The 26,598-nt window shown below is 41.8% G+C and overlaps 1 protein-coding gene and 1 long non-coding RNA gene across 9 annotated transcripts in view; both read right to left on the bottom strand.

Moving 5' to 3' along the window:
* RBM6 (RNA binding motif protein 6) overlaps positions 1-26,598 on the bottom strand; it is a 55,414-nt gene that overhangs the window by 4,486 nt on the left and 24,330 nt on the right. For 4 of the 8 annotated variants that reach the window (XM_083726512.1, XM_083726510.1, XM_083726514.1 and 1 more), the window contains exons 7-16: positions 9,221-9,295; positions 7,210-7,270; positions 6,250-6,543; positions 5,818-5,978; positions 4,910-5,007; positions 4,439-4,481; positions 3,931-3,988; positions 2,010-2,101; positions 1,768-1,920; positions 414-503 (exon numbers count right to left, since the gene is read on the bottom strand). In XM_083726512.1, coding sequence (XP_083582638.1) covers positions 414-503; positions 1,768-1,920; positions 2,010-2,101; positions 3,931-3,988; positions 4,439-4,481; positions 4,910-5,007; positions 5,818-5,978; positions 6,250-6,543; positions 7,210-7,270; positions 9,221-9,295 — 1,125 coding nt within the window. The remainder of the gene's footprint in view (positions 1-413; positions 504-1,767; positions 1,921-2,009; positions 2,102-3,930; positions 3,989-4,438; positions 4,482-4,909; positions 5,008-5,817; positions 5,979-6,249; positions 6,544-7,209; positions 7,271-9,220; positions 9,296-26,598) is intronic. The other 4 variants (XM_083726513.1, XM_083726511.1, XM_083726516.1 and 1 more) reach the window with 1 other exon arrangement.
* Positions 12,358-20,165, bottom strand: LOC310838875. The gene is made up of 2 exons (XR_014561196.1): positions 16,899-20,165; positions 12,358-12,584 (listed from the first exon to the last, which is right to left on the bottom strand). It is a non-coding gene; the product is annotated as an uncharacterized lncRNA (long non-coding RNA).

Below are 26,598 nucleotides of genomic sequence, written 5' to 3'. Positions count from 1 at the left end.
AATTTGAAATCTGTTATAATTTCTCCTCATTTTCAATCAATTTTAAAAAAACTGATATGAAGAGAAATGAAATCTAAACAACTTAGCCCATCAAGAGAAACACTAACAACAAAATCCGATGCATGCAAATTTATTCAGAAGTAAGTCCCACTAAGTTCAATGGCTCCCACTTGAAACTAGGTTTAGGGATACAGTCCAAGAGGCCCCCTAACCACACAGCAGTCCATTCATTGTTGCTGCAAGAAAGAGGGGGACAGGACACTTTCCCTGCTACAATGCTAAGAATTGTGACTGACTAGCTTACTACAACATGCACCCGACAAATTTCAGCAGGACAGTAAGCCTCATACTTGATAAGATCAATAAATTATAATTAAATGTTCCAGATGACAAATGCCAAGTAAAGTCCTTACTGGGGGTGTACTCTCTTCTTTTTTCAGTGTTGGAGGTAGTGGTTTTTTAAAGACATCTTCTGCAGGAAGTTTTTCTTCTGGATTCTCATTCTGAAACATTAAGACTGGGAGTTAAAACTTATTGCCAGCTCGACTTCCCCACTGCCTGCCTCCAACCATTTTTCTTACTAGTACCTTTACGTCCTTTACAGCAACAAGCATAAAGGAGATACATGGTTTCTTGTCTCTCCTACTTTTGCTATCCTCAGTTATACTCTTTTGCATCTAAGAATGACAAACTGTGGCTGAGAGTCAGAGGGGTGTTCCAAAGGGATTGTGTAGCTGGTAGATACTTAGCAAACAGTGCATCAAAGCTGTAAGGAGGAACATGTATGCCAAGTGTTGAAATCTGCTACTGGCTGTATGAGATGTTGAAAATATGCTTTCAGCTCCTGTTCTTGAATTCAATTAATGTTGCTCTTCCCTCCCTGTTCAGATCAAGTCAAACTAGCTTTTAAACAAGGGCAAGTGCAATGCATTCATTTACTGGGTAACTCTTAGCACGTAAGATTCTCTGGAGATTACACCACAAGTATCAGACCAGATTGTTCATAGAAACTTGGTATTTTAGATATCCAGTTTACTACTGGAAAATTCTCCTATTTATTCAGGATGAGTCACAGGAAAACTGGAAGCTTGAGCAATTTGAGGAAGCAGCCTGTAAATCAAATTACAGTCCTTTGTCACTCTCAGAACTTTTATCTCAAAAGAAGAAAATAATATTGACAGTTATGCTGAACTATTTGTGCCCATTTATGGGCTTACTAACACCTCCCTTGGAACTCTCAGTTCTGGATGTGAACTGGGCTTTGCTCTCTTGGCAACTTCAGGGACTAAGTAGGATTGTATGTTTCCAAGAGTGAATGGTCATTTTAAAAATGCTGTGTACACTCAAGTGGTGTGATCTGCAGTGTACCATCTCAACAGTCCAGTGAATCATAGTATTTTCTACAAATAATGATTTTTATATTTTAGTCACTTTGCTTGCATCTTTTAAAATACACACTTAGGTTTAGTGGCACTTGGTTTCTGGATCCACAAACCCGTGCCCTCTTTTGAAAGAGTGTTTGATCTGCTTGTTTTTATGATCAAATGAGCTTTTGTGCTCATGAAGAAGCTGGGTGCCTTAAAAGGATTATGAGTTTAAAAGGAAATTGGATTATCTACAGGTTAAGCTAAACCCGATCTATTGCATATTTTGCAAGTTCCTAGACTTGCCTAGCTGCAAAAGCAAGCTTTGACTATGGCAGCATTAATCTTTGGACCATGCCAATTTGTACAGTTCATAAGAATGATGATGGCGCAGATATTTTACCTTGGCTGACTTGTTTCTGTGTCTCTCTCTTCTCTCTCGGTTATCTCTACTGGATGGCTCCTCTCGTTCACTTGCCCTATCCTGGCTCCTGCGCCTCCTCCCAGTATGTGGTGGTGGGGATGAAGATGCTTCTCGACCCATTGGAACATCTCTCTGGAAGGAGATATTTGGCACATGTTTACAGAATATTTTTTCCTGGCACTGAAATGGCAAAGTGAGCACACACATGCACATGCCCTCACCTGAGTATTGGGATCATAGTATACCCCTGTAATGGGGTCAAAATAGTTTCCAGTGTCTGGATCATAAATGAATGTGGACACATCAGAGGAAGCTGAGGGGGGAAAAGAAGTAAAGACAAACATCATATACTTCTGAAGATGTCAAACATTATTTAAATAAAAACAGAGATGGCCCAAGACATTCTGGTGTTCGAGGGGGAAGATTCCAAAAGGGTTGCCAGGATAATAAATATATATTAAACTAAATACAGTGGTACCTCAGGTTACATATGCTTCAGGTTACATACTCCGCTAACCCAGAAATCGTGCTTCAGGTTAAGAACTTTGCTTCAGGTTGAGAACAGAAATCGTGCCCCGGCGGCGCGGCAGCAGCAGGAGGCCCCATTAGCTAAAGTGGTGCTTCGGGTTAAGAACAGTTTCAGGTTAAGTACGGACCTCCGGAATAAATTAAGTACTTAACCCGAGGTACCACTGTAACTGCTGTTGCTTAAAGATACCCTGAAATTCTGTCTTATGGTAAGGCCAGCCCTGAAAGAATGGGGTAATGCTTGGGTAGAAATTATACTAGATGATGAAATTTCAACCTAAAAATTTAATAAGGACGAGGTGACTAGCACTGCACATCTCTACACGTTGTGCTCCAATGTATTTCTCTCCAAGGATTGAGAAGGTGTCCCTTTTTTTGCTTGATCATTTCCTGAGGCCTCCAATAAGTGTCAATCCAACAAGAGAACCAGTCAAATTATAACCAAGCCAGATCTTGGGGTGCATGTAAGAAATTGGTGTTTGCATTTGGTATCACTCCAAGTACCCTTTCTAAGCTGGTAATTATGTAGGGCAGGGAGAGCTAACTTTTCAGCCAAAGACATTCAGTCATCCCTCCAGGAGCCACTCAGCAGTTTCACAGAGCTCAGTCTCACACATACACACTCTCTCACACAAACACAAATGCAATTAAACACTGAAACATGTACCCTCTCATATACAAACACATGCAGACCCACATACACAAAACCAGTACTTGCAGCACTCCCCACTCCAGCGCTAAAGGAGAAGGCAAATGCTGGCTTTTCATCTTAAAGACTAGGCGTAATCTTCAATATCAGTGCTATGGTACATAGTGCTGAGATCAGAGATAAAAGATTCCTATGGCTACCTTTTGGAGTAGCTCTCTAAAGAACAAGCAGAGGGATTCTATCTTCCAATCACTCTCTAAAGGATAGATAGCTTGATCTCCTGATCCCATCCGGAGATAAAAGTTGTGGGGACCAATGTCTACTTCCTATGACTTGGTAAGCCAGATATGGCTCACAGACAAGCCACATTTAGCGCAGGGAAGCCTTATGATTCTACACTAGATTTGGCTGAATTTTTCAAGTCAGAAAAAGTTCTTGCAAGATTTTGCAGTCAGAATAAAAGTCAAACATAGGATCAACACGCATTTTCACTGAAAAATCTTCGATGTCCAATACAAAATCCAAAACCCAGAAAATTTCAGGCTGGTGTACACGTTTCATTTTGTTTCAAAGCATACTCAGCTTTGAAAAGTGCATTTGCAAAAACTTATAATTGTTATTGAAAATGTCAACAATTCTATGGTCAAAATTCAACCAAAACGTCTTGTCAGCACAAGGACTTCCATTTGCACAACTAGACTTCCTCCTGCACCCTCCCCAAATCTGCTCCAGAGGGTTGGGGAAACCCCTAGAATAGATTTAGGGGGTGCACAGGGGGAAGAGGAGGGAAGAATGTTCTGTTGCACAAGTAGAAATCTGTATGCTGATAGAACATTCACAGCAGTGCTTTGCTGGATATGACCCTATAAGGAACATTTTTTAAAAATGGAATAAGGACACTGAGCTTTCACAAGTAGAAAGTGACCAGAAGAACACAGTAACAAGAAAATGAAGTTGAGTCTTACACTCTGATCTTCGCTTCTGTGAGTCAGCGCCTCTCCTGTCACCTGTGCCCCGCTTGCCCTAATACAGAAAAGGCATTTAAAAACACAAACCAAGAAAGCAGAACATCTGGTGGACATTTCCTCACAATTCAAAGTACTCCAGACTAATCTGCATGTATTGGGTTGTCATGCAATAAAAGGCACTGATGTATGCCTCTCTGACCTAAATGTGCAACTCAGGAAAGCCAGTAAGTGGTCCTCTATTGACATCAAAAGGCGCTAAGTCAGATCAGATGTGCATTACCGAAATGCCTACAGAAGAGATGACTTTCTCCTGCTCATCATGGAGGAAAACTGGAAGGGCAGTAATCTGAACCAATACTGGAAAATACAGGTAATTTCCCTCATGGCAACTTCTATAGAATAGTTAAGAATGCCAGCAAACACTCATAAATCAAACTCTTCAATCCCTCAGTGTCCGCATAGCTGAGGCAGGAGTCAATTCCCTCAGATTGTACTACAAGCATACCTGGCTATAGCGTGGAACATCACTGTGGTCTCCATATTCATTTCTAGCAACAGAAAGAGAACATCTGAATTAATACCAGTTTAAGTTTTCTGAAGATTCTACATGCATGGCAAGTATTACTTTTGTTTCACTCTAACCTTACTAGTTTCAGTGGGCCATTTGGTCAACAAGAAACTTGGCTTTATAGCTCAGTCGGCAGTTGCTCATGTTCACTATGACTACCTTCCAATGGCTTAGATATGATATCACCACATTGTTGCAAAGGAACTATGAGCTGAGTTCACAGCCACGTTAACAAGGAGATTCAACTGCATATCGTCATAACGCTACTGTTTTGTTTTTGTAAACAACGTCCTCTGCAAAACTTCCCTCAAATGTTTAATCAAGCAGCAATCTGAATGTTTTGATGCCTGGTGTAAAAGCATATGTTACCGAGTCATAATTGTGTATTTTTAGTGAGGTTTCTATTACCTCCTCTTTCCGGTGGCTAGGTTTACATCCACAGCACGGCCATCTATGCTGATTGGGGGATCCAGATCTTGTAAAACCTTCACTATGCGGACTGCTTCCTGTGGAGACAAGAATCCAGTTGGGGGTGGGGGGAAGACAAGTTTGAGCCACTAAGCCAGAAATAAGCTGTCACAATAATAATAAAAGTTCCTCTAGCAGCCCTAAGTCCAAGTGAGTCCCACCAGTCCCCAAAGGAGCTCTCACTTTCCTCCTCTTGGTCACCAGTTCCCTCTGACACCAGTTGATCCGAGGCATACTCTTTCTCTTGGCCCAGCCTTTATGCCCTGAAGAAAAAGCTCAAACCCAGACTATGACACATAGCCACAAGGAGTTCAGAAGTTTGACTAACTATAGCTCAGAATTACAGGTGAAATCAAACAAAATAGGTACTCTCTACCATGGTTTTCTAAAGCAAGTCAGCTTCAAACTATGGTTTATGAAGCTGGCTTGTTTTTGTAAACCATAGTTAAGGTTAACCACAGTTTTGTGTTTGGAGACAACACTGAGCTGTGCTTAATAAATTATAAAGTAGACGCTTTATGGCCACATCAGGAGGAAGAGCATCCTCTTAATGCATTAACTATCAACCACTGCTGGCTAGCCTTGGACAGAGAAGGCAGAAGAAGAAGTTCCAATATTGTAACTAAACATTATACACAAAAACACAAGCCAGAAGGGGGCTCCGTCACATAAGAAGATAAAGGCACAGGAAAACATCCAGATTTGACAGAATTGTTCTTCCTCTCCTTCCCCATGAAGCACATGGGGGGGGAGCTACAGGACGGGTGACACTGTTTGCACAAGTGTATGTCTACCATAGAATTGTCAATACTATACTGTGTGGTGGTGGGTGGCGAATGACAACATACAGCATGAGAGTCCAGTTCAATGAAGCCATAGGTGTAGCCCATCCGACCGGCTTTGTTCTTCATGACACGCACACTTGAAGTAGACAAGCGGACGTAGGGTGCCAGAAGTCCTACAATCACTTCCGGCGGAGTGAAGCGAGGGATGCGTTTTAGCATAATTGCTGTTACAAAGTTACAAGGAGAAAGTGAAATATTAATTCAGGAGGAGAAATGTACTTCATCTTTTCTGTCATCCTGTGTCAAAAGCTCCTGGCATTAGGCTCAGCTGACTTGAAGACTACTCAGTGTTAAAATCAATAATGCTGCAGAACACAAAGAGAATCCTAAACTGCAAGCTTCAATTCAAGCCTCTTTTTGCAAGTTACTCAAGTCCAAGTATCCATTATGAACTCAGTCAGTGAGACCAAATGGTTGCAAGTATAATCTACTTACTTTTACTCTCATCTTCCTGATGTTTGGTTTCCATGGATTCTCTTCTTGAACCATGTTCTTGGTTCTCCCTTCGAGGTGGGTACAATTCAGAGTCCCTTTTCTTTTCTTGTGAAGGCCATTGTTCCCTACTTTCATCCTTCTTGGGTTCAGGTTCCTGAGGTTGACTTCCCTGCTCAGTGGTAGGTTTCTGAGGAGAAGGTTCCTGTGGGGGAGCAGGGTCCTTAAGAGGTTCTTCCTCTGGTGTTGGTTCCTCAGATAACTCTTCCTCCCCCTTTTCAACCTTTTCTTCTGTTACTAGCAAAAAGTAAAACAAGTGAAGCCCTGTCTGCAGTAACCACTGTATTGAAACTGTTCTTTTAGTCCCTTATATGTACTAGTGAAAACTGTTTTCAGCTTAGCCGTCTACATATTATAGACTTGTTAGGGATTTACACCAGTGATAGGCAGGGTCACACTAACAAACCAGATACAAGGATCAGCATAAACATGAGTAGCACCACTTGTTCCTCTAAGTCTCCATCATTAGCCTTTAACAGCTTGGGAGGTAATTTCTTCCCTTCCTCTCTCTTTGGTAGTGCCAGCTTGCCAACATAGCATTACTGAAGAGTCTTTAGATGAAACACTGCACTTTCAAGCAAAAAAAAAAAAAAAAAGTATTGCAACTCATACAAACTTAAAGACTGTTCCAAGTCCAGACCAATCTCTCTGTCAAGGACAGTGCTTGACTAGTTTTAAGTTAACCATCTGCAGAAAGAAACGCAATAACTCTACAAATAATGCTGGCAATATTTGCTAGCACATCATAGCTTAGGAACCTACAACCCTCCAGATGTTGTTGGTGCCAATGGGAGTTGCAGTATACAACATCTGGAGGACCACGTGCATCTCAGTTTTTTATTCACTTAGCATTCACACTACTATTTGTTTATTTAAATGTCAATTAAACAAAAGTAGGCTCACCATCTCTTGGGAGTCTGCAGTAATAACAGGATGAACGATACCCTACTGTGGACACTTTACACTGCAATGAAAGAGGCACAGCATGAGGGAAAGACACTGAAAATGTTTTTCTCCATCCAATATACTTCGTAGCTCTTATACAAATGCCATTGTTTTGTTAAAGCATAAGCTGAATGTTGCATCAAAATGTGTGTGTTTGTGTGCTACATCTCCAGGGTTGTTGGCATCTGTCTGTTTTGAGAGACAATGGAGTGCGCCTCTAGGGATGAAGTGAAACCACTGCATTAGGCAATACATATGGTGGTCCTGGGCTGCCCAAATGACAAGACCTCGCTGATGTGGTCCAAAGGGAAGCAGAGCAATATGTTGTTGTTTTTTTATAATATTTATTAAAAGGTTTTTTTAGTTACAATATAAATAAGCAAACAAAAGTGTTACATGTTATAACATATTTTCTTATCTCCTTTGGACTTCCTCACATCTCCCGCTCCTGCGTTCCAAATTATAAAAATTAAACCAGCAATTTATCACCTTATCTCCATCCTGACTGTCTATTTTTCCAATGTTATATCTCAAATTTTAGATACATTTATTTCACTCTTTAACAAATTAAACTTAGCCTAATAATTATCTAAAAAAAAGATTGTTTTTTCTTAAATTTAACTTATCTTCATAATTCACTTCATCTGTTTTAATGGCGCCAAACTGTTTATAATCAAGCATCCTTCTTAACATTCATACAATTTACAATATTTTTGCAGGTAGATCTTGAATTTTTTCTGGAAGCAGAGCAATATGTTTGGCACCAGTTTGGCTGCAGGAGTTCCCAGAAGGAGGCATACAAGGCGCCAACCGACCGTCTTAGGGCTCCACTCTGGATTTGTGTAGGGTTCACTCCTAAGCCTTTTCTTGTCCCAAAGATATTCCGCAAGAGAGCAGAGGTTTGAGACCAGAGTTTTCCTTCTCCAAGATTAATGAGGTTCTTCTTCCCAGGTTGTTGAGCCCCATCGGCCCCAATTTCCATGGTATTGTGCAGATAAAAAGCATGCGTTGTCATGATAGTGTTTAACCAACTCTTGAAAGTGGCAGCTAAATGTATTGGGGCGGGTGGGGGAGGGAAGGAGGGAGAGGAAGGATACTTACAGAATGACACATTATGCTTCCCCTGCCCCCCAAATTCCACATTATTGGAGAGATGCAAGAAGGCAGCTCCCATGCATCTGCTCATAGTGTGGTTTAGGCCTTAGGTAAGCAGCATTGGAGCCTATGTCATGAAGAGGTCTTGAATTCAATGGAACAAAATCTCAAAGCTATTATCATCACTCCTCAATGGCAACATCCAAGTCTTATGTACTTCACTGAAATTTACTTGTAATAAAACCTGCCCTTGATCAAGCTACCTGGGAAGCTTATTATCTTCATTGTTTACAGCAGCCCTATATATTACAAAACATTTTGCAGTAGTGCAGGTTCCTTACTTTTAATGTCTGTTTTTAAAGTACTGCAGGTGCCAAATAATGCCCATTCTGCATTTGTAAGAGCTTGATCATTTAGTATGGCAACTCCTGCACTTTGGAACTCCCTGCCTATTGAGATCAAGCAGGCGCCTTCACTGTATTCTCTCTTTTTTGCGCATACTGAAAACACTGCTGTTTAGATAAGCCTACCCAGATACTTAGGAAGTTGAGGTAATTTTAATCTGTTTTAGGACTTCAACTTTTGTATGTTTTAAAGTAGGGTTATAATTTTTTCTTTATTTTACTGTTTACCAAAGTTGTAAACCACTTTGAGGGGTTGTTGTTTTTTTCTTCTTACAGTCAAGCGGTGTATAAATTTTATGAAATAAACAAATGAATAAAGCAAATAAATGGGGGAAATACCTCTGGGATTTTTATACTAGACACCAATTCACAAAAGCCTCGTTTAATTCAAGAAAGAATACACTGTATCTGTGGTCTAATTCTCAATTCTCTTTCTGAGATAACTTGCAGTTCTCTTTCCATATACTCACACGCCTGCAGTGCCAGAATTCAGGCGACTGGCTGTATTCCAGAGTCACTTCTTTACCACCAATCACAAGGTGTCCCTATTAAAACCAAAAATAGAAAGGAGAATTTACATGCCAAACGTAACAAAAAACAAAGAAACCTGAAGAGGGACTTTATTGGGGAAAGTCATGTGGCTGATTTAAACACCTGAAATGTTGGAAATGAATGAAAACAAACAAGGAAAAGGTGACTTGCATTTCAGATACATTGATTCTATACTTCTATAAGCTGACAGAGCAAAAATATCAAGTTAACTCTACAAAGAAGAGGCAAAATGGTATTGCCTTTAATAAAGGTTATACATGTGCGTGTTAAGAGAAAATGGAGATGATCAAACTAAGTTTTAGCCATATGCTACAAATACAGGCTGGACTTAATAAAGCAAATTTAATGGTAAAGACTTTGTGGTAAAGAAGCCACTGCTTGTCTAGTTTGCCTGCCATGTCACTGTGGCACAGACATGCAACAGCATGTTTTAGTAGATTTTTGGAGTTGGAAGGGACCATGAGGGTCATCTAGTCCAACCCTTGCAGGAATCTTTCACCTTGAACCCACAACCCTGACTGAGCTATGTTGTGCTGATATGACTGCTACCCAGTCATATGAGGTACAGCTCCAAGGGCTTTCTGGCAGTTAACCTCCCTGCGAGAAGTGAGGTTACAGGGAACCAGGCTGAGGCCTTCTCGGTAGTGGCACCCGCCCTGTGGAACGCCCTTCCATCAGATGTCAAGGAAATAAACAACTACCTGACTTTTAGAAGATATCTGAAGGCAGCCCTGTTTAGAAGAGTTCTTAATATTTGGTGTTTTATTCTGTTTTTAGTCCTCTGTTGGGAGTTGCTCAGAGTGGCTGGGGAAACCCAGTCAGATGGGTGGGGTATACATAATAAAAATTATTATTATTATTATTATTATTACCCCTTAAAGGTAAAGGTACCCCTGCCCGTACGGGCCAGTCGTGTCCAACTCTGGGGTTGCGCACCCATCTCGCTTAAGAGGCCGGGGGCCAGCGCTGTCCAAAGACACTTCCGGGTCACGTGGCCAGCGTGACAAGCTGCATCTGGTGAGCCAGTGCAGCACACGGAAATGCCGTTTACCTTCCCGCTAGTAAGCGGTCCCTATTTATCTACTTGCACCCGAGGGTGCTTTCGAACTGCTAGGTTGGCAGGCGCTGGGACCGAGCAACGGGAGCGCACCCCACCGCGGGGATTCGAACCGCCGACCTGACGATCGGCAAGTCCTAGGCGCTGAGGTTTTACCCACAGCGCCACCCGTTATTACCCCTTACCTGATCCTAAATGGTGTGTGGTAGTGCAGGGCTTAAAAAATAATAATTACTTTTTCCTTACATGTATCTTAAGACTCGGATGCATATTTATTTCATTGGCAAGCTAGATGCTTGACTTGCAGGCTGAACACAAGGCTTAAGCAATATCTTAAAACACGTCTCCTTTTAAAACTTTGTCAGAAAAGGTAGGTTACATCTCAAGAGAATCTCAGGAGAGCTCGTCTTATGATGAAAGCAAACAGGTGACACTTTGCCAGTTAGAATCTACTTATGAAATATTAAGCACTAAAAACTTGTGATGGCCTACATAAGAGGATTTAATGTTCAGCTGATAGGTGGTACTCGAGTTTATTAAAACGAAAGAAATATCCTGTAATCAGAACAGTCGGTTGCTTCAAAGGATGACTAGAAAAAAGTAAAATACCCGCCTCTCTACACTTTTAACCTGTCATCGATACAATTATGATGAAAAGGTGATGGACACATATCTAGCACCATTTTAAAATACAGGAAATGCTTCTGGCACTAACACATTGCTCTTTACCGAAATACAGAAACAAACAAAACCAGCACCTTCTTTTGACAAAACACAAAAGAACGATCACTCCAGAGTTCTGTTATAAACTCCAGTGGGTTGGCGGACCTGCCAGAGCAGATAGGGTGTGTGCATGAAGGGTTACAGGAAGGGGGGGGGGGGAGTCCTGTCACATCTGATGGTACAAAACTGGGTCTTACCATATATGACAGCCCTTCAAATATTAGTTCCATGGAATAAAGGCAAGAGAGTCGTTTTAAGAAAAGCTCCCAAGATGGGCGTGCTTAACGTCTATTTACGGGAGATATGCATATGTCCCATGACAGTAAAGATAAAAAGGTGCCTAGCAGATATAATTTGTTTTTCTTGATTCAATTTCCTACTCACTCCCTAGATAGATTTGTAATTTCCATCCCAAGTGGTATTCACAAGTGACTCCAATAATATTCTATTTAAATTAGCAACAAAACTAGTATCCCCCCCCCCCAATGGATATCCAAATCCAAACTTGTTCTCTATAATTTGGTTCAGACATCATCTCCCTTCAAGTTCCATTAGTCAGTTTTATCATCTGTGAGGATTCTGTGGTGAAACAGTAAAGTGTAGCCCCAGCAGATATCCTACTACCATATTTGAAGACATGCATTTCTGGAGTCAACCCAAACTAAAGCAAGCTATGACAGATCAAGCAAGTTAAACTAATTGTAAAGTTTTATTAAGCTAAGACTAAGCAACATACACAGATATATTGCTTCTAATTCCAGGTCAACCCTGAGTTTAGTTTTTCTTCCTTCCTTTCTTTCCCCACTAGTGCATTCAGACAACAGCCTTTTATCTACTCTGACCTTTTCCCTTCAAAATTTGAGGGTCTTTTCTGATTGGCTCCCTAAATTGTATCTTCCTCTGGGGACCTCTGGCCCAGCTGTTAGCTCATTTCACAGACAGGAACACTGTACAGCATGCCTCCCCCTTAACCTAGACTTTGCCAGACTCTGATGCTAAAACTCTGATGCCCCCCTGTGCTCATTAATTTGTTAAAGGGTTGGGCCTATGCAAATTTGCTACTAAATGTCTGTATTGTATTCATCAAATCTTTTAGAGGTCTTACGCAAACATGTACACTTCTAAATAGGTACCAAGCATTACTTCTGCTAATTTTGTTATTTCCAAATGCTTTCAGCTATCATGCTTACTCAAAGCATGATTTATCAGTCATATATTAAATGAAAATGCATGTATTCTTCTAGTCCCACACAAATGAAAGAAAAACCAGGAGCCTTTGTTTTTACAACAATTTTTTACTTAAGTCAGATTATGACAACCAAAGTATTTTCTGTCTATCAAGGCTAATTTGTTAACAGCAGTAATATACGAATTTCTTCGGTTTGTTGTGTTTTTATACTCTGATGTTCCAATTCAGATTCTCAAACTGAAGATCACAGTTTCGTTGCGCTCCACATATTCCTAAATGTGAGGTGGATTCCAACCTGGAAACAGCTGATCTCCTGAAACACAAAAATCATTCATGAACAATAACATAGCTATATTACTTATTAGCATATTTTTATATTACTTTATTAACAATCATAGTTACTACTTACCAGATGCAGTCATCAACAACAAGCTTTTCTTTCTTTATAAGAACCGCTTAATAGTGGCTGTGTTAGCAATGCTGCATTGACCTTGGATCCCTCAGAATTTCAAGTAGTCAGAAGCTACATTAGCCTGCTCACCAACTTCTTGCCATCATAGGAAAACACTCCAGGGAAAAGGTGTTGGGTGGGTTTGGGTTTTTTTGAACCCTTTTCTATTTCTATCTCAGAGACTATAGCTTTAAAACTCATCTCTATACTTTAGCACATTTTTAAAGGAAGGAGAATGAAGCACCTAAGTGATGTTTAACATTTCACTTCTTATTTTAAGAATAATTTTTCTTATTACATTTTTATCCTAGCCTTCCCCCTGCTCACATGCATCCTTCTACCGCGCTCTGCCCAAGACGTGTCTTTATGCTGCTTCTATTTTCCATTCCCAAAACAGGTTATACGCAGAGATTTTCAAGCAGTCTCTGATACATTGAGTTTTATTTCCCAGACAGATCATCACCATAAATGGCACATTCTGGTAGTAGTCAAAGGGTGAGAGCCAATGTAGCATGGGCAAGCATCTGCTCACGCAAAGGAACTTCTCTTTTCTCTCCCCTCCCACCTGCAGCCCCCAACTGCCCTGGAGGGTTGGGGGACCCTCTGTCACAGATTTTGGGGTTACGCAGGACTGCAGGGGGAAAGAAACAGGAAGTCCCATTTGCACAAGTGGATTGTCACGAACAAGTGGGCAGATATCACTAGATATCAGCCATACTCACATACTCTTTCTTTTTAAAAATAAGAAATAAGAAGAGCCGGTGGGTGGGTGTGAAATGTACACCATTACATTTCTGGATTATAAAGCATTAATAACAAGGGCCAAATGACATGTTAAACACAGAGATGTATAAAACTGCTTCTGGCGCATCCACTTTCAGCAGAGAAGCACAGAGAGTATTTAAACCTTTTTCACCCACTGCAACCACCCCTCTCCTTGCACTGCTGATATGTTTCTAAAACCCCATGAATGAGGTGAGGAAAAAGCAACTGGGGAAAGAGGCACGTGCAGGTAAGTTTAAGTGCAGTACAGGTTTGTCCTTGAAACCTGCTTTGCTCTACAAAAAGCAACAACTAGGAATTAAATACCTGGAATGTTGCGAACTTAATTTCAAAGATCTGATATACACACCCGTATCTCGAACTGCTTTGAAGATCGCCTCATGGCATGTAATATGGATGAGTGGGGGGACGGACGGACTGCTGCTTAAGAAAAGCAAGCCTAAAGCTCACTTCCATATACTAGCAGCTGTGTGATGCTTGGTGCCCTTGCCATTGTTTCCTTAATTGAAATCTAGATATGTGATCTTAATACATCTTCAGGAATTAATCATTCAGGTTTAAGTGTAAATTGGTTTACAACACAGTTACCATATGACTGCCATTTTGAAATAAAAATTAGTGTCAAGAATTAGTATTATTTTCACAGAAAAATCCTTCTGAATTGCAATGTTAACAGAAAATGTTGCCCAACTCTTCACACTATATCTTAAAATATTTTCAAAATCCATGTAGTCTAATGCTCAAGGCTAAGGTTGATTAATGTTGAATCATTCCACAACTTTTTAAAATGGATGGCACACTTTGATCATTACAATTTGGGCCCTATTAATAGAAATCCGCACAATGCGGCTTTCCACTCTCCCACCCACCCACAAACTGGCTTGGGGAAGATCAGACAAACCCCCAGAACAGCATGTGGTGGGAGGAGAGGAGGGATTGATGCATGTAGTGAGCTGAAATGTTTGTGCTGATGGAAAAACTTAAAGTGTGACATTCCTCCCATCAGCTTGCCTTTACATCAATCCAGACATTTGGGACAGGTGAGAACTACACAGGAAGGGCTGAAAAGAGGAAACTGCCGCCTGTTTAACCAAGTGGGTAACATGTTTATAAAACTGTACACAATAGGACATGCTAGCACCCAGTTTCTTCAGGTGTTCTCCCCACCACCACTCTGTTAAATTATGGCAAGGGTGCATTACTGAACAGAATAGGAAAAGCCTAGAGTCAGTGTCAAGCTAAATGAGGGTGTTTCCAGGCAGTTCCTAATACTGTGAATTTTATATTTATATACTGTAGGCTAGATGTGGGATGTTTCACACTGTCTCGCTTTGTGTCTGTGAACATCTTGCTATCTTTTGTCCACGCTAGTATCTATGTCATGCTGGAGTTAGGTTAGGGTACAAGTCATTTGAACAGCTCCAATCTTTAAATTTGTCTCCTTTTCTTTGCCCAAATCCGCTCTGGCTGGTCAGTTCAGCCTGAGTCTTGAGCTGCCAGAAACTCTGGCTGATCACTGTGAATTCTCCAGGGCTTCCAATCCAACAGAAAAGAATCCTCTTTCTTCTGTTCTCTACACAGAGGAAGCTCTTTTACTCACACAGGGAAGATTTTGAGGGAATTGGATGGGAGAGCACACACATGAATGCCAAAACAATTAGAGATTTAAAGCAACTGCAGCTGCTATTCAGTGTTGGAGACACTCTTACAAAAAGCTGGATAATTAGTCTGCTTAAAGCAAATAAGAAAATGTACTTGTTACCACAAATGTGGCTCTCAAAAGTCCTTCTAAATATTACTAAAACCCTTTTCCCATTCACCACAATTTTAAAAGGCAGTGATAGGAAACTTAAAAAAAAAAAAAGCATTACAGTCTTAAAGAAGTATCACACTTGTTTGTTTAAGCAGTATATTTACTAATAGCTCAGGGTGCAATCCAGTCATCGTTGTTGCTGTTGTTAAAATTTGTTAGTCACTTTATCTTGCCCAAGGCAACCCAAAATGATTTACAACCAAGCCCCCACACATATATTAAAACCAAGTGCAGAGTGTTTTACATTAATCCCACCCATTTCTAAAAGCTCACAGATAGTTAAAGACCTTGGTTATAGAGATGTTTTTGCCTGGTGCCTAAAGATATATAATGATGGTGCCAGGCAAGCTTCCCTGCGGAGAGCATCCTGCAAACGGGCAGCCACTTATTGCTTAGGTGTTCCCAGAAAGGCTTCTGATCCAGCAAAAGCCTCTGCTAATAGAAGACCCAATTTGGGGGGCTGAAGGGCACTGGCAAAAATTGCCTTCCTCTCTTAGCAGATGGGTCCACTGAATCAAAAGCCCTTCTGAGAGCACAAGAGCACCAACTGGATTCCACCCTTAATATTTAAACACCTTATAACCAAAATAGCATTTTAGCACTTGCTTTCAGACATTTTCCCATTTTGCATATGGCCACTCCCTAATACAAATATGTTTTCAGCCATTTTGGGGTCTTTTCCGTTTTTGTTGAAGGTAAAATTTGGAAACGTTCCTATTGAATTCAATGGGACTTATTCCCAAATAAATGTGTAAGAATGTAAATTCAGGAAATATTTTACACTTCAACACCTGCTGAGCAACCCTCAAACATATGCCTTAAACCCTGTCAGCTGCAGAAAAATCTGGAGTGTGTTTTAGCCTGCACATCTTGCTCAGAAGCAGCACTTGCCAGGTTTACCAATACTCATCATGGTCCTGTGTGAAATAACAGTGCATTTTAAAAGACACCAATGCACACATCCCGATCGCTGCACATCACAGGGGAAGATAACTTCTAGTGGGCAAGTTTGTATGCCATTATTATCTTCTTCTCAATGAGGAAGTCCAGCTTTCATCAGAACACCACTTAATTGAAGTATTATGATTGGATATTTAATTGGATGTTTTTTACTGGAAAATCAATAAAAAATATTTTTTTTAAAAAAAGAACACCACTTGAAAAACATAGGGCTCAAATATACAAATTCTAGAATGCTCTCCAATGAGGAATACTTCCAACACTCCTTTCTCTTGCTTGCACTCTGAGAAGTGCAAGGAAGTGGTTGAAATGCTGGCCAAAGTCATGCTTGGGAAGGGGCAAATCACCAAAGTTATAATAGCAGAGGAAGGTTCTCCATGCTGTTCTGGTATGGAATCTTAACAAACATGCTATAATAAAAGTTAGTCATAGACACATACAGAGAAGCAGCAGACATACACAAGTTACAAATGGAGCCACGGTTTGGGGCTCCTGGGAGAGAGGGCATTAATCACAGCAAAATGTATAAAAAAATAGAATTTATAGCTCAACATCTCCTAATTTAGATTCTATTTTCAGTCACCCCATACTATGTGGGCACACCATTATAAAGGACTTACTGTGATCATGCAGATAGGAATTAGATGGCTGTCAAAGGACAAAACACAGGGTCAGCCTAACAGAGCATTTCAAAGATTTGAAAATGGGGGCAGGGAGAGGTTCCTGGACTTCAGACCCAACCCCCAAATATTGAATGTCTACTAATTTCAGCTTGTACAGTGCTACTCCCAAACACTTTGTCAGTGAAGAACCATTGCATTTTCAGTATATACTATTTTCAGTTCCTCTTTTATTCATAATCATGCCAAGGCACGCAGTGTGAACTTTGCTTTGTATCTCTCTTGCTCTTACACTGCCCTGTGGTATTACAGGAAAGAAGACACAGCAGGAAAAGGCCACCTCATCATGACCTACTCTAGCTGGGCCACCCCCAAGGCTAATCCATTGTCCTGTGAGAAGACCTTCTCCAACCCCAAATGCCTTGTGCTCATGATCCTGATGACTTCTAATATTGTTTGGTCAGTGGGTGGTATTCATCTAAGTTTTACTCAGGGCAGAACCACTGAAATTAATGAACATGACTAAGGTAGGTACAATGATTTTCAATTGGTCAGCTCTGAATAAAACCTGACTACCCCCTTGTTTGTGGTGGTGGTCTTTTCAAAAAATGCTTTTGTAAGCCACTTTGGAAATATGTTCAAACTAAAAGGTCAAATTTAAATAAAAACAAAAAGACAAAAATACAGAGTTTGTCCCCAAATTGTGCATAGGTTTATTTTAAAAACAAACTTTCAAACTTCTGATTCAAGGGGTTTCCTTTTGTCACAGGAGGCTTAGAAACAAGTATTGTAATCTGAACCTAAGATGATAAAGTTCCAAACTCATATACTCAGTGGGGGCCAAAGTGCCCACTATGGGGAATTAGTTATTGAAGAAGACTTAAGGAGATGTGACAGTACCATATTGGAGAATCCAGAGAGATAACTTACAAAGCACTCTCAGGTTGAGCAGTAACAGAATTTTAGGAAACTCTTTTAATGGGAGGAGGGTGTCACAAGATAAGCTTAGGGTTCCTACAGCTGCAGAACTATTTGTTGCTTTATTTCTTTGATGGTGTATTTTATTATGTCTTGTCTATTTTATAAATTTGATTAGTTGGTTTTTATTTCGTGTTCTGTACTCCATCCTTGTATCTGCATTCACAAAGGGCAGACTATAAATATTTTTAATAAATAAAAATAATGCCTCTACCAACAGATGAGAACACACTCAATTGTGTTGCATGTTAAAACTAGACCTTTGTGGATCAAAGGGCCACAGCTGAACTAGTTGTTACTAGTATGAGCTTTCATTTTATTGCCACTGCCCAGATCTTATGGCAACTATGGAAAATGTAGGACAAAGTACATAGTCTCTTGTGAAAAAAGCAGCTTTCTCTGAGATGCAAGATTCGTCTTTTGCTAACCTGAACTGGTCAACTATAGACTGGAATATTATTATTATATACAGGAATCCTTGCTGTTACATTTGGTACAACTTTTGTGAGCTCTCAATGGTATTTTTAGAATTTCACTTAATCCCTGCTCAATTGCAAACACCCAGGTTCACACAATCCTTAGTGCAAGGGTGTGGTGTTCTCTAAATGTTACAGGACTACAACTCATAACAGCCACAGCCAGCATGACCAATGGTGAGTGATGTTGGGAACTGAAGACTAAAAATATATGGAGGGCATCATCCTGACTATTCCTGCCACAGAGGGTCTTCTCAAAGACTAACAAATTTATTGCGGCATACTTATTTTCTGGACCAGAGCCCAAGAAAAGTAGGGGGGAAATGTGTGACCGTTGTTTTAACAAAGCTAGGACAAAATACAGAAGAGATAGTGGTGGATGTGTCACTCCTATGCATGGTACAGGTTGCATGGAACCCAATAAAATTATTACAAGATCCACGTTTCCCACTAGAGATGAACAGATATAGCAAGATCAGTTGTGAGTAAATACCTACAGAGGGACAATATTTGCTGCAGTGATCTAGCCATTTGATGGACTCTACAAATCCTAAGAACAGCTTACTCATTAAGGAAAGTACACCTTCTGTAGGTGTCCACTTAAACTGGTGACCATGCTACATCTTTTCACCAGTGGCTGTTAGTCATGAGTGGATGTCACCACACTGCTTGAATCTTCCATTTCCGCTCTCCTGGGTACTGTTACATACCAACTTCTACTGACTCTTTGACCTTTCATTTTAATGCACACATTTCCCCCTTCTCCTCTCTCCTCTATACCAGGCCCCTTAAATTACCACTTATAGATCTAACAGTGGGTTTTGTCCTATGGAAAGATAGGCTACAAATACATGTTAGTGTTTAAGCTTCCGCCCAATTTTGTTTTTGTTGTGACAGATCAACACAGTTACCCTTTTGGAATTTGTCTCCATTTGCAACAGTTGTACTTGTCTTTCAAATGATTAAGTTTTCTCATTATCTCCAAATAAATAAAAAAAAGGTAAAGGACCCCTGACAGTTAAGTCCAGTCGCGAACGACTCTGGGGTTGCGGTGCTCATCTCGCTTTACTGGCCGAGGGATTTGACGTTTGTCCACAGACAGTTTTCCCGGGTCATGTGGCCAGCAGGACTAAGCCACTTCTGGCGAACCAGAGCAGTGCATGGAAACACTGTTTACCTTCCCGCCGGAGGGGTACCTATTCATCTACTTGCACTTTGACGTGCTTTAGAACTGCTAGGGTGGCAGCAGCAGGGACCGAACAATGGGAGCTCACCCCATCACGGGGATTTGAACCGCTGACCTTCCAATCGACAAGCCCAGGCTCAGTGGTTTACACCACAGTGAACAGTTTGCCCTTTAAAAAGACAGTAACGTCTACAGGGACTTGGATTTTATGCCCTTGCTTTACTGTTGTAGGCAAGGAAAAGGCCTGACCATTACTTCTTTTCAGAACCCCAATGAACAACTAGATCTAACCCACAACATGTACCCACCATTGGACCATGAGCTTTCAAACTGGTCTTTTAAAAACAGTTCTTAATATTCTTGTGATTAAGGAGATCCCAGATGTCAGTTACTTGGATCCATGAGATAAAAATCCAGGAATAGACAAAGATGACAGCAATAACTTTTATGAAATGCAGGCGCAAGCCGGCACCAGTGAAATGAACAAATATGTGTTGGCAGAACTCCATCCATGAGACTCCTCTGTTAAGAGGTGGGGAGGCACTCATTCCCGCTGTCCACGAAAAAGCTATTCAGGAGCAAGGTTACCAGATTTTTTTCAATGAATCCAGGAACACTTTAAATAAATAGATACGAGATAGATACAGTGGTGCGCCGCAAGACGAACGCCTCGCAAGACGAAAAACCCGCTAGACGAAAGGGTTTTCCGTTTTGGAGGCGCTTCGCAAAACGAATTTCCCTATGGGGTTGCTTCGCAAGACGAAAAAAATCTTGCATCCCCCCGCGGGTTTTTTTTTTGCCCTTTTCTTAAGCCGCTAAGCCGCTTATCAGCTTTTCCGCTGATAAGCCGCTTAACAGCTGATCACTGGAAGCCGCTTGACAGCTGTAGCGCTAATCCACTAAGCTGTCAATGGGCTTGCTTCGCAAGACGAAAAAACCGCTAGACGAAGAGAATCGCGGAACGAATTCTTTTCGTCTAGCGAGGCACCACTGTAGTAGATAGATAGATAGATAGATAGATAGATAGAGTGGTGCCTCGCAAGACGAAATTAATCCGTTCCGTGAGGCTCTTCGTATAGCGGTTTTTTCGTCTTGCGAAGCAAGCCCATTGACAGCTTAGCGGATTAGCGCTACAGCTGTCAAGCGGCTTCCAGCGATCAGCTGTTAAGCGGCTTATCAGCGGAACAGCTGATAAGTGGCTTAGCGGCTTAAGAAAAGGGCGAAAAAAGCGGGGGGAAACCCGCGGGGGGGATGCAAGATTTTTTTCGTCTTGCGAAGCGACCCCATAGGGAAATTCGTTCTGCGAAGCGCCTCCAAAACGGAAAACCCTTTCATCTAGTGGGTTTTTCGTCTTGCGAGGCGTTCGTCTTGCGGGGCACCACTGTAGATAGATAGATAGATAGATAGATAGATAGATAGATAGATAGACAGACAGACAGACACAGATTGTGTGTGTGTGTGTCTGTGTGTAAAGTTATTTTTTTAAAATTAAGAAGCAATATCTTCTCTTCTGTGGTCTCCTCTGCTGTGCTGCCTTCCTCTGGGTCCCGGCCTGCTTTCTTGGAGGGCTAGCTGTGCTTCCACTCCCTCCCTCTCCCTCCTTGCACTGTGATCCCCTACAGGTTTACTCAGGAGTAAGCGTTAGCATAAACCCCTTCCTCCTGCTGCTGCCCTGCCCGCACAGGTGTCTCCTGCACAGGCACCAGTGAAGTTTGAGGAAACGACTGTGGGATGATCACAGAATCACAGATTTAGAAAGGGCCTCTGAGGGGCATCTAGGCCAACCCCCTGCAATGGAGGTACCTCAACAAGAGCAGCCACAACTTAAAAGAACATAAGGGTTCCCTGCTCCATTTACACCTATCTTGACACAGAAGGTACCCCCCTCCAAGCCCCATCCCACCAATCTCACCCTTTTTATCAAAGGGAAGGGGAGGGAGGCAAGCAAGCAGAGGTAGCCTCTTTTTTTTTTTTTACAGGTTCATTTTAATTTTTTTAAAGTTCCTTTTTTAATAAGAAGGGAACGGGAAAGCTGTTCAGGGGGAACCAAAATAAACACCCCCAAAATAAACATAAAACATTCCTCACCTTTTATTTTTTGCTAGTGGGGATGGGTGCAAGGGAAGAAAAATGAAGCAGCAGCACATAATGATATATAGGGTTGGGGAACCAAATGTGTGAAAAGACAAAGGGAGAATTGGGAACAGGAAAAAATGGGGAGACAGACAATAACACAGAGAGAGGGGAGGGAAGGCAGTCCAATGTAGCTCACAAACATGCAGAATGGAGCAAAAGAGGCAAGACAATTTCCTCCACCACCACCCTTAACTTTGAAGCAACAGCCTCTGTCTGGGAGAGCGAAGGGAAGGCTTAAGGCAGCATCCTGCTTTCTGCCGGCTTGGTAGCTCAGCTCAGAAGCAGGCAGAATGCAGCAAAGGGGGCTTTAAAGGCGTGAAACAGTGCTCCTTCTTCCTCATGAGCAAGCAGGAGAGACAGGGTAGCTTGCAGAGATGTCATGCAGGGAGGCTTCTTCCCTGCACCTCAGCTCTGCCTCTCCAAAGAGCAGCCTTGCCTCTCCAGCTCAAGCAAGCAAGCAGGAGGAGCAGGGCTGTTTGCAGAGCTGATGGAGAGGGAGGTTTCTTTTCATGCGTCAGCTGAAAGACAGGAGAGTTGCAGCAAAGCCCAGCTGCACCTCCAGCTCCCGAGGAGACCCTCTCTGGAGCGGTAGTGGACGACTGCTTTGGGCTCTGGGGAGGGTCTGGAAGTCCCCAGGCATATGATTAATCCGGGGACATTACATTAAATCCGGGGACATTCAGCGGATGGATTTTGTCTGGGGATAGATTGGTAAATCCGGGAGCTGTCCCCGGGAACTGGAGACATCTGGTAATCATACTCGGGAGAGTTGTAAGACCCCCTCTAACAGTGTGGAACTGCAAAAGAATATGCCAAAAAACCACTTTCTCTGCTCCCCCTTCCCTTCAGCGGTACCCTCTGCTGGAGCTTGGTCCTTCCACAAACAGAAGTCTAGATCCAACCACAATGAGTGTTGATAATTCTCAGAGCCCAAACTGGATTTCACCAGATAGCACTGTATATCATTACCTTGAGATCTGAATGCAAAACTGTTTGTGGCGCTTACTTTCCACAGTTTATTCAGCTTGTGACAAAATAGAAAGGAATTGTGGAGAGCACTGAAGTAGAAGTACCTGGAACTTCTAAACATTCCCCATACACTGGACACACATTTTCAAGGTGGCTGAAGACCTCTGATTTCAGCGTGCTTCTACTGTTTGATTTAGTCTTCAAGTTTGCTATCTCTGGTTCTTAATCTGGCTAATTGGTTTTAAACTATATGATTTTATTTTATTTTTATTTTGCATACAGTGTATATTTTATTGCATATTTAAAAACTTTTGTAAGCCGCTTTGTTTACTTGCCAAATGAAAAGGGGAGGCTAGAAGCAACGCTAGTAATCCCTCCAAGCACAAAGGCTGTGGAGCATGCTATTTCTCTCCAAAGATAACTAGGTGGCCAGTAGCCCTGTGCCTGCAGATGGGGTAAGAAAAGGCAGTGGGCAGGGCCACACATACCCCATCACAATTATGCTTATTCACACATACACAGCCACCCCATCACAGTTAAACACATCCATTTACACCCACACTACCAATCAGTCCACCTAACAGCTGTATGATGGGCTGAGGAGAGCACAATTTACATGGAAGGACAGTTCCCACCCAGTTCTCCTCACCAAAAAAAACCACACTCCTATTTGTTGAGCTGGGAGAGGACAGCATGATTTGCATTAGGAATTTTGCAGTGGGAGTAACTCGGGCACCAACACAGGGCACTCCGAAAGGTTCCAACTTGCAATCGGAAAGTTGCCCACATGTGAGTTATAGCACCTAAATATTTTGGCTAGCATCCAACATCGTTAGCAGAATGGTTGGCTTTTACATTTCATGGAAATCTGCTTGAGAAGGTATTCTGACATTCAGGGTAGCTTTTGAGGGACACAAAGGTAATAGAATCACAGAACTGTAGAGTTGGAAAGGTCCATGAGGATCATCTATTCCAACTCCCTGCAATGCAGGAATACAGTATGCAGCTGTCCCATACAGGAATCAAACCTGCAACCTTGGAGTTATCAGCACCACACTTTAACCAACTGAGCTATCCAGAATCCTAAATGCTAAAGGCAGAAGGCTAGAAAGCCCTGCCCAGGAGGTTACACATGGCCCTTTAAATTCCTGCTATTACCCTTGCATAATTCCTATATAGGATTTACTCAGTCAGTGAGGGCAATTCAAACTTACCTCTACAGCAAAGAGGACTCGCTCGCTTCTTGCTACAGGAAAGTTGATATTGTCCGGAATCCCATGGGTAATCTGGATATGACCCTGCAAGCTCTTTTCTGTAATATGCTGCATGATTGCAGCCAGTGAGTAGTTTCTGTAGATGCACACTTTCTGTCATGGATTGCTACCATGTAGCTCACTGCTACTTGGAGCCATGTATGATTTTAATTCCTTTAACCATGCCAGTAAATTAAACAAAAAAACCAGGATCCACTGGACTCCTAACAGCCCAAACAATCACTTGACTACAACCAATACATAGTAAAAACGAGCTGCAGCAGGAGCAAAGTTTTTCTTCAGTTGTTTCACTAGGCATGTTTACACCACACATTTCATCACCAGACAGATTCTTGTGAAAAGCTCAATCAGGCAATCAGAATGCACACTAATTTGCAGTCCAACAATGGAAGGACAGTCACAACAGGATAGCTGTATATGAACTATTGCAGCTACTCAAATATTCCTTTCTCTGCCAGCACAGAAAGCACAGAAAAGGAACAGCCTGGATGAAATGTCTCAAGAAAGCAACTTGACTTGACAGAAAGACATCCTGTGCTGTGTCTTCTAAATTGTGAAAGAAAACAATGCTATGGGAAATCTGCCAATGTTCTTCTAATACGTTACAGCATGTCATAAAAAGGATATCAAGGGACTCTTCACCATGAATGCCAAACACAAAATAAAAGTGATCTATAAAAAACTGAAATGTCTCCACACTTGAAGTCCTTGCTTTCACTAAGATTTTCTAAGAAGCACATTTTTTCCTATGGCACAAGATGCATAGAGTTTAAGGCGTCAATGAATAAGCTACAAAACGAGATGGTTTTGTTTAAGAATGTTCCACCCTATATGTGAAATACAACAGAATAGCCTTAAACATATACAGTCATACCTCGGGTTGCAGACGCTTCAGGTTGCGGACCGCCGAAACCCGGAAGCACCAGAATGAGTTACTTCCGGGTTTCGGCGGTCGCGCTTTAGGCATGCACAGAAGCACCGAATTGCAACCTGCATGTGCGCAGACGTGGGTTGTGAATGCTGCGGGATGCGAATGTGCATCCCGCACGATCACGTTCGCAACCCAAGATTCCACTGTATAAGAACTTAATCATCTTCATGGCTGCAACCTCCGCCTCAACAGTAGATCTATCATCACCTCCAAGCCTTCAAGAGCTACTAGTTCCTTTAGGTGGACAAGAAGAGTCCCCTGCACACTGCTTATGTACTATCAATCTGCACACGAGGGACTGTACACAGGGCTATTTTTCTGCTTCACTGCAATGCATTGTTTTGGCCTGAGGGAAGCAACTGTACATTCAGTTCTCACAACTGTGTACTTTATTTATTAATAGGCTTGCATTATGAAAGTTCCATGCATAGTTGTGACATCCTACTTTAAGGCAGGGAAAGTTATCAAAGACAGCACTCACAAGATGAATGGGCCAGGGGAGGCCAACACCCTTCTTTATAAGAAGTGAATAAAGTTTTATGAGAAGCTATGCCGATATTTCACAGTACACAAACACGTAGTCTATATATGTTAGCATTGTCAAGTGAAGCTAAGATACCCATATAAGATGGTGAACAATGACCAGTCTGCACCCCGACATTCGCTGCTGGTGATTTGCATATTGCTTGGTTTTTGCACTTATTGAATAACGAATTTAAAGGGAGGGGGTCATCAAATTCACAAAACTACCAATATGATGGGACTTCCCTTGGACACTGCCATTCTGTGTCTTAGTATGGTCTTAGTTGATGTTCTGTCAAGACAGGAAAGGGTTTTCATACTCTCTCATTCTGGCAATAACTAAAATACATTCCTGTATCATCAGAAGCAGTGCTTCATTCTTTTATATAAGGTATGAAAGGATGATTTCAACCAGAAATGTTTTTTGTAAGTTGCAGCATAGTAGGCTGACCCGCGCAGCTGCTACCCTGGAGCAAACCTGGTCATTACTCCAGTACCCCAAAGAGGAGGTACAAGAATCCTTCAGAGCATCTCTCCAAGAGAGTAGCTTCTTACCACTCGACTTAGTGTGTGCCAAGGGCAAGCAGCATGTCCAGTCATGCTGTAGTACAAATAAGGCTTAGAAGCATGCACTTTAATGCCACGTATATTACATGGGAAGAAAATCGTTCATGTTTCTTTGAGCAAGGGGGTGGTGCCTAATGCCTTGAAGGGGACAGTAGTGTGACTGTTCCTACAAACCCTTACTTGGACTCTGAGAAAGTTGAGAATTATCCCTTAGTCACAAATACCACTTCTGGTGGTAAAGCACTGTACAACTTTAGATTTTGGGGTGATATTGGTGGTCCTACTGAAGACCCTCCTGAAGGACCCATTTTAATCCAGGACTGGTTTGGGGACGGAACTGGCCTTGGATTACCTTCTATGGGACAGATATAGGGGAAGCACAACTCTGTTGTTCTTGCTTGATCTCTCAGTGGCTTTTGATAGCATTGACCATGGCATCTGACTAGAGCAGCCTTTCTCAACCTTGGATCCCCAGATGTTGTTGGACTACAACTCCCACCATCCTTGACCACTGGTCCTCCTGGCTGGGAATGATTGGAGTTGTAGTCCAACAACATCTGGGGATCCAAGGTTGAGAAAGCCTGGACTAGAGGGTCTCCAGAGTTGGGGATAGTATTTTACCATGGTTCCACTCCTACTTAGGGTGGCAGGTTCAGAGAAC

This window comes from Podarcis gaigeae, assembly GCF_964106915.1.
Source record: "Podarcis gaigeae genome assembly, chromosome: 2".
Classification (NCBI taxonomy): domain Eukaryota; kingdom Metazoa; phylum Chordata; class Lepidosauria; order Squamata; family Lacertidae; genus Podarcis; species Podarcis gaigeae.
This window is presented reverse-complemented; position numbering and strand designations above follow the sequence as displayed.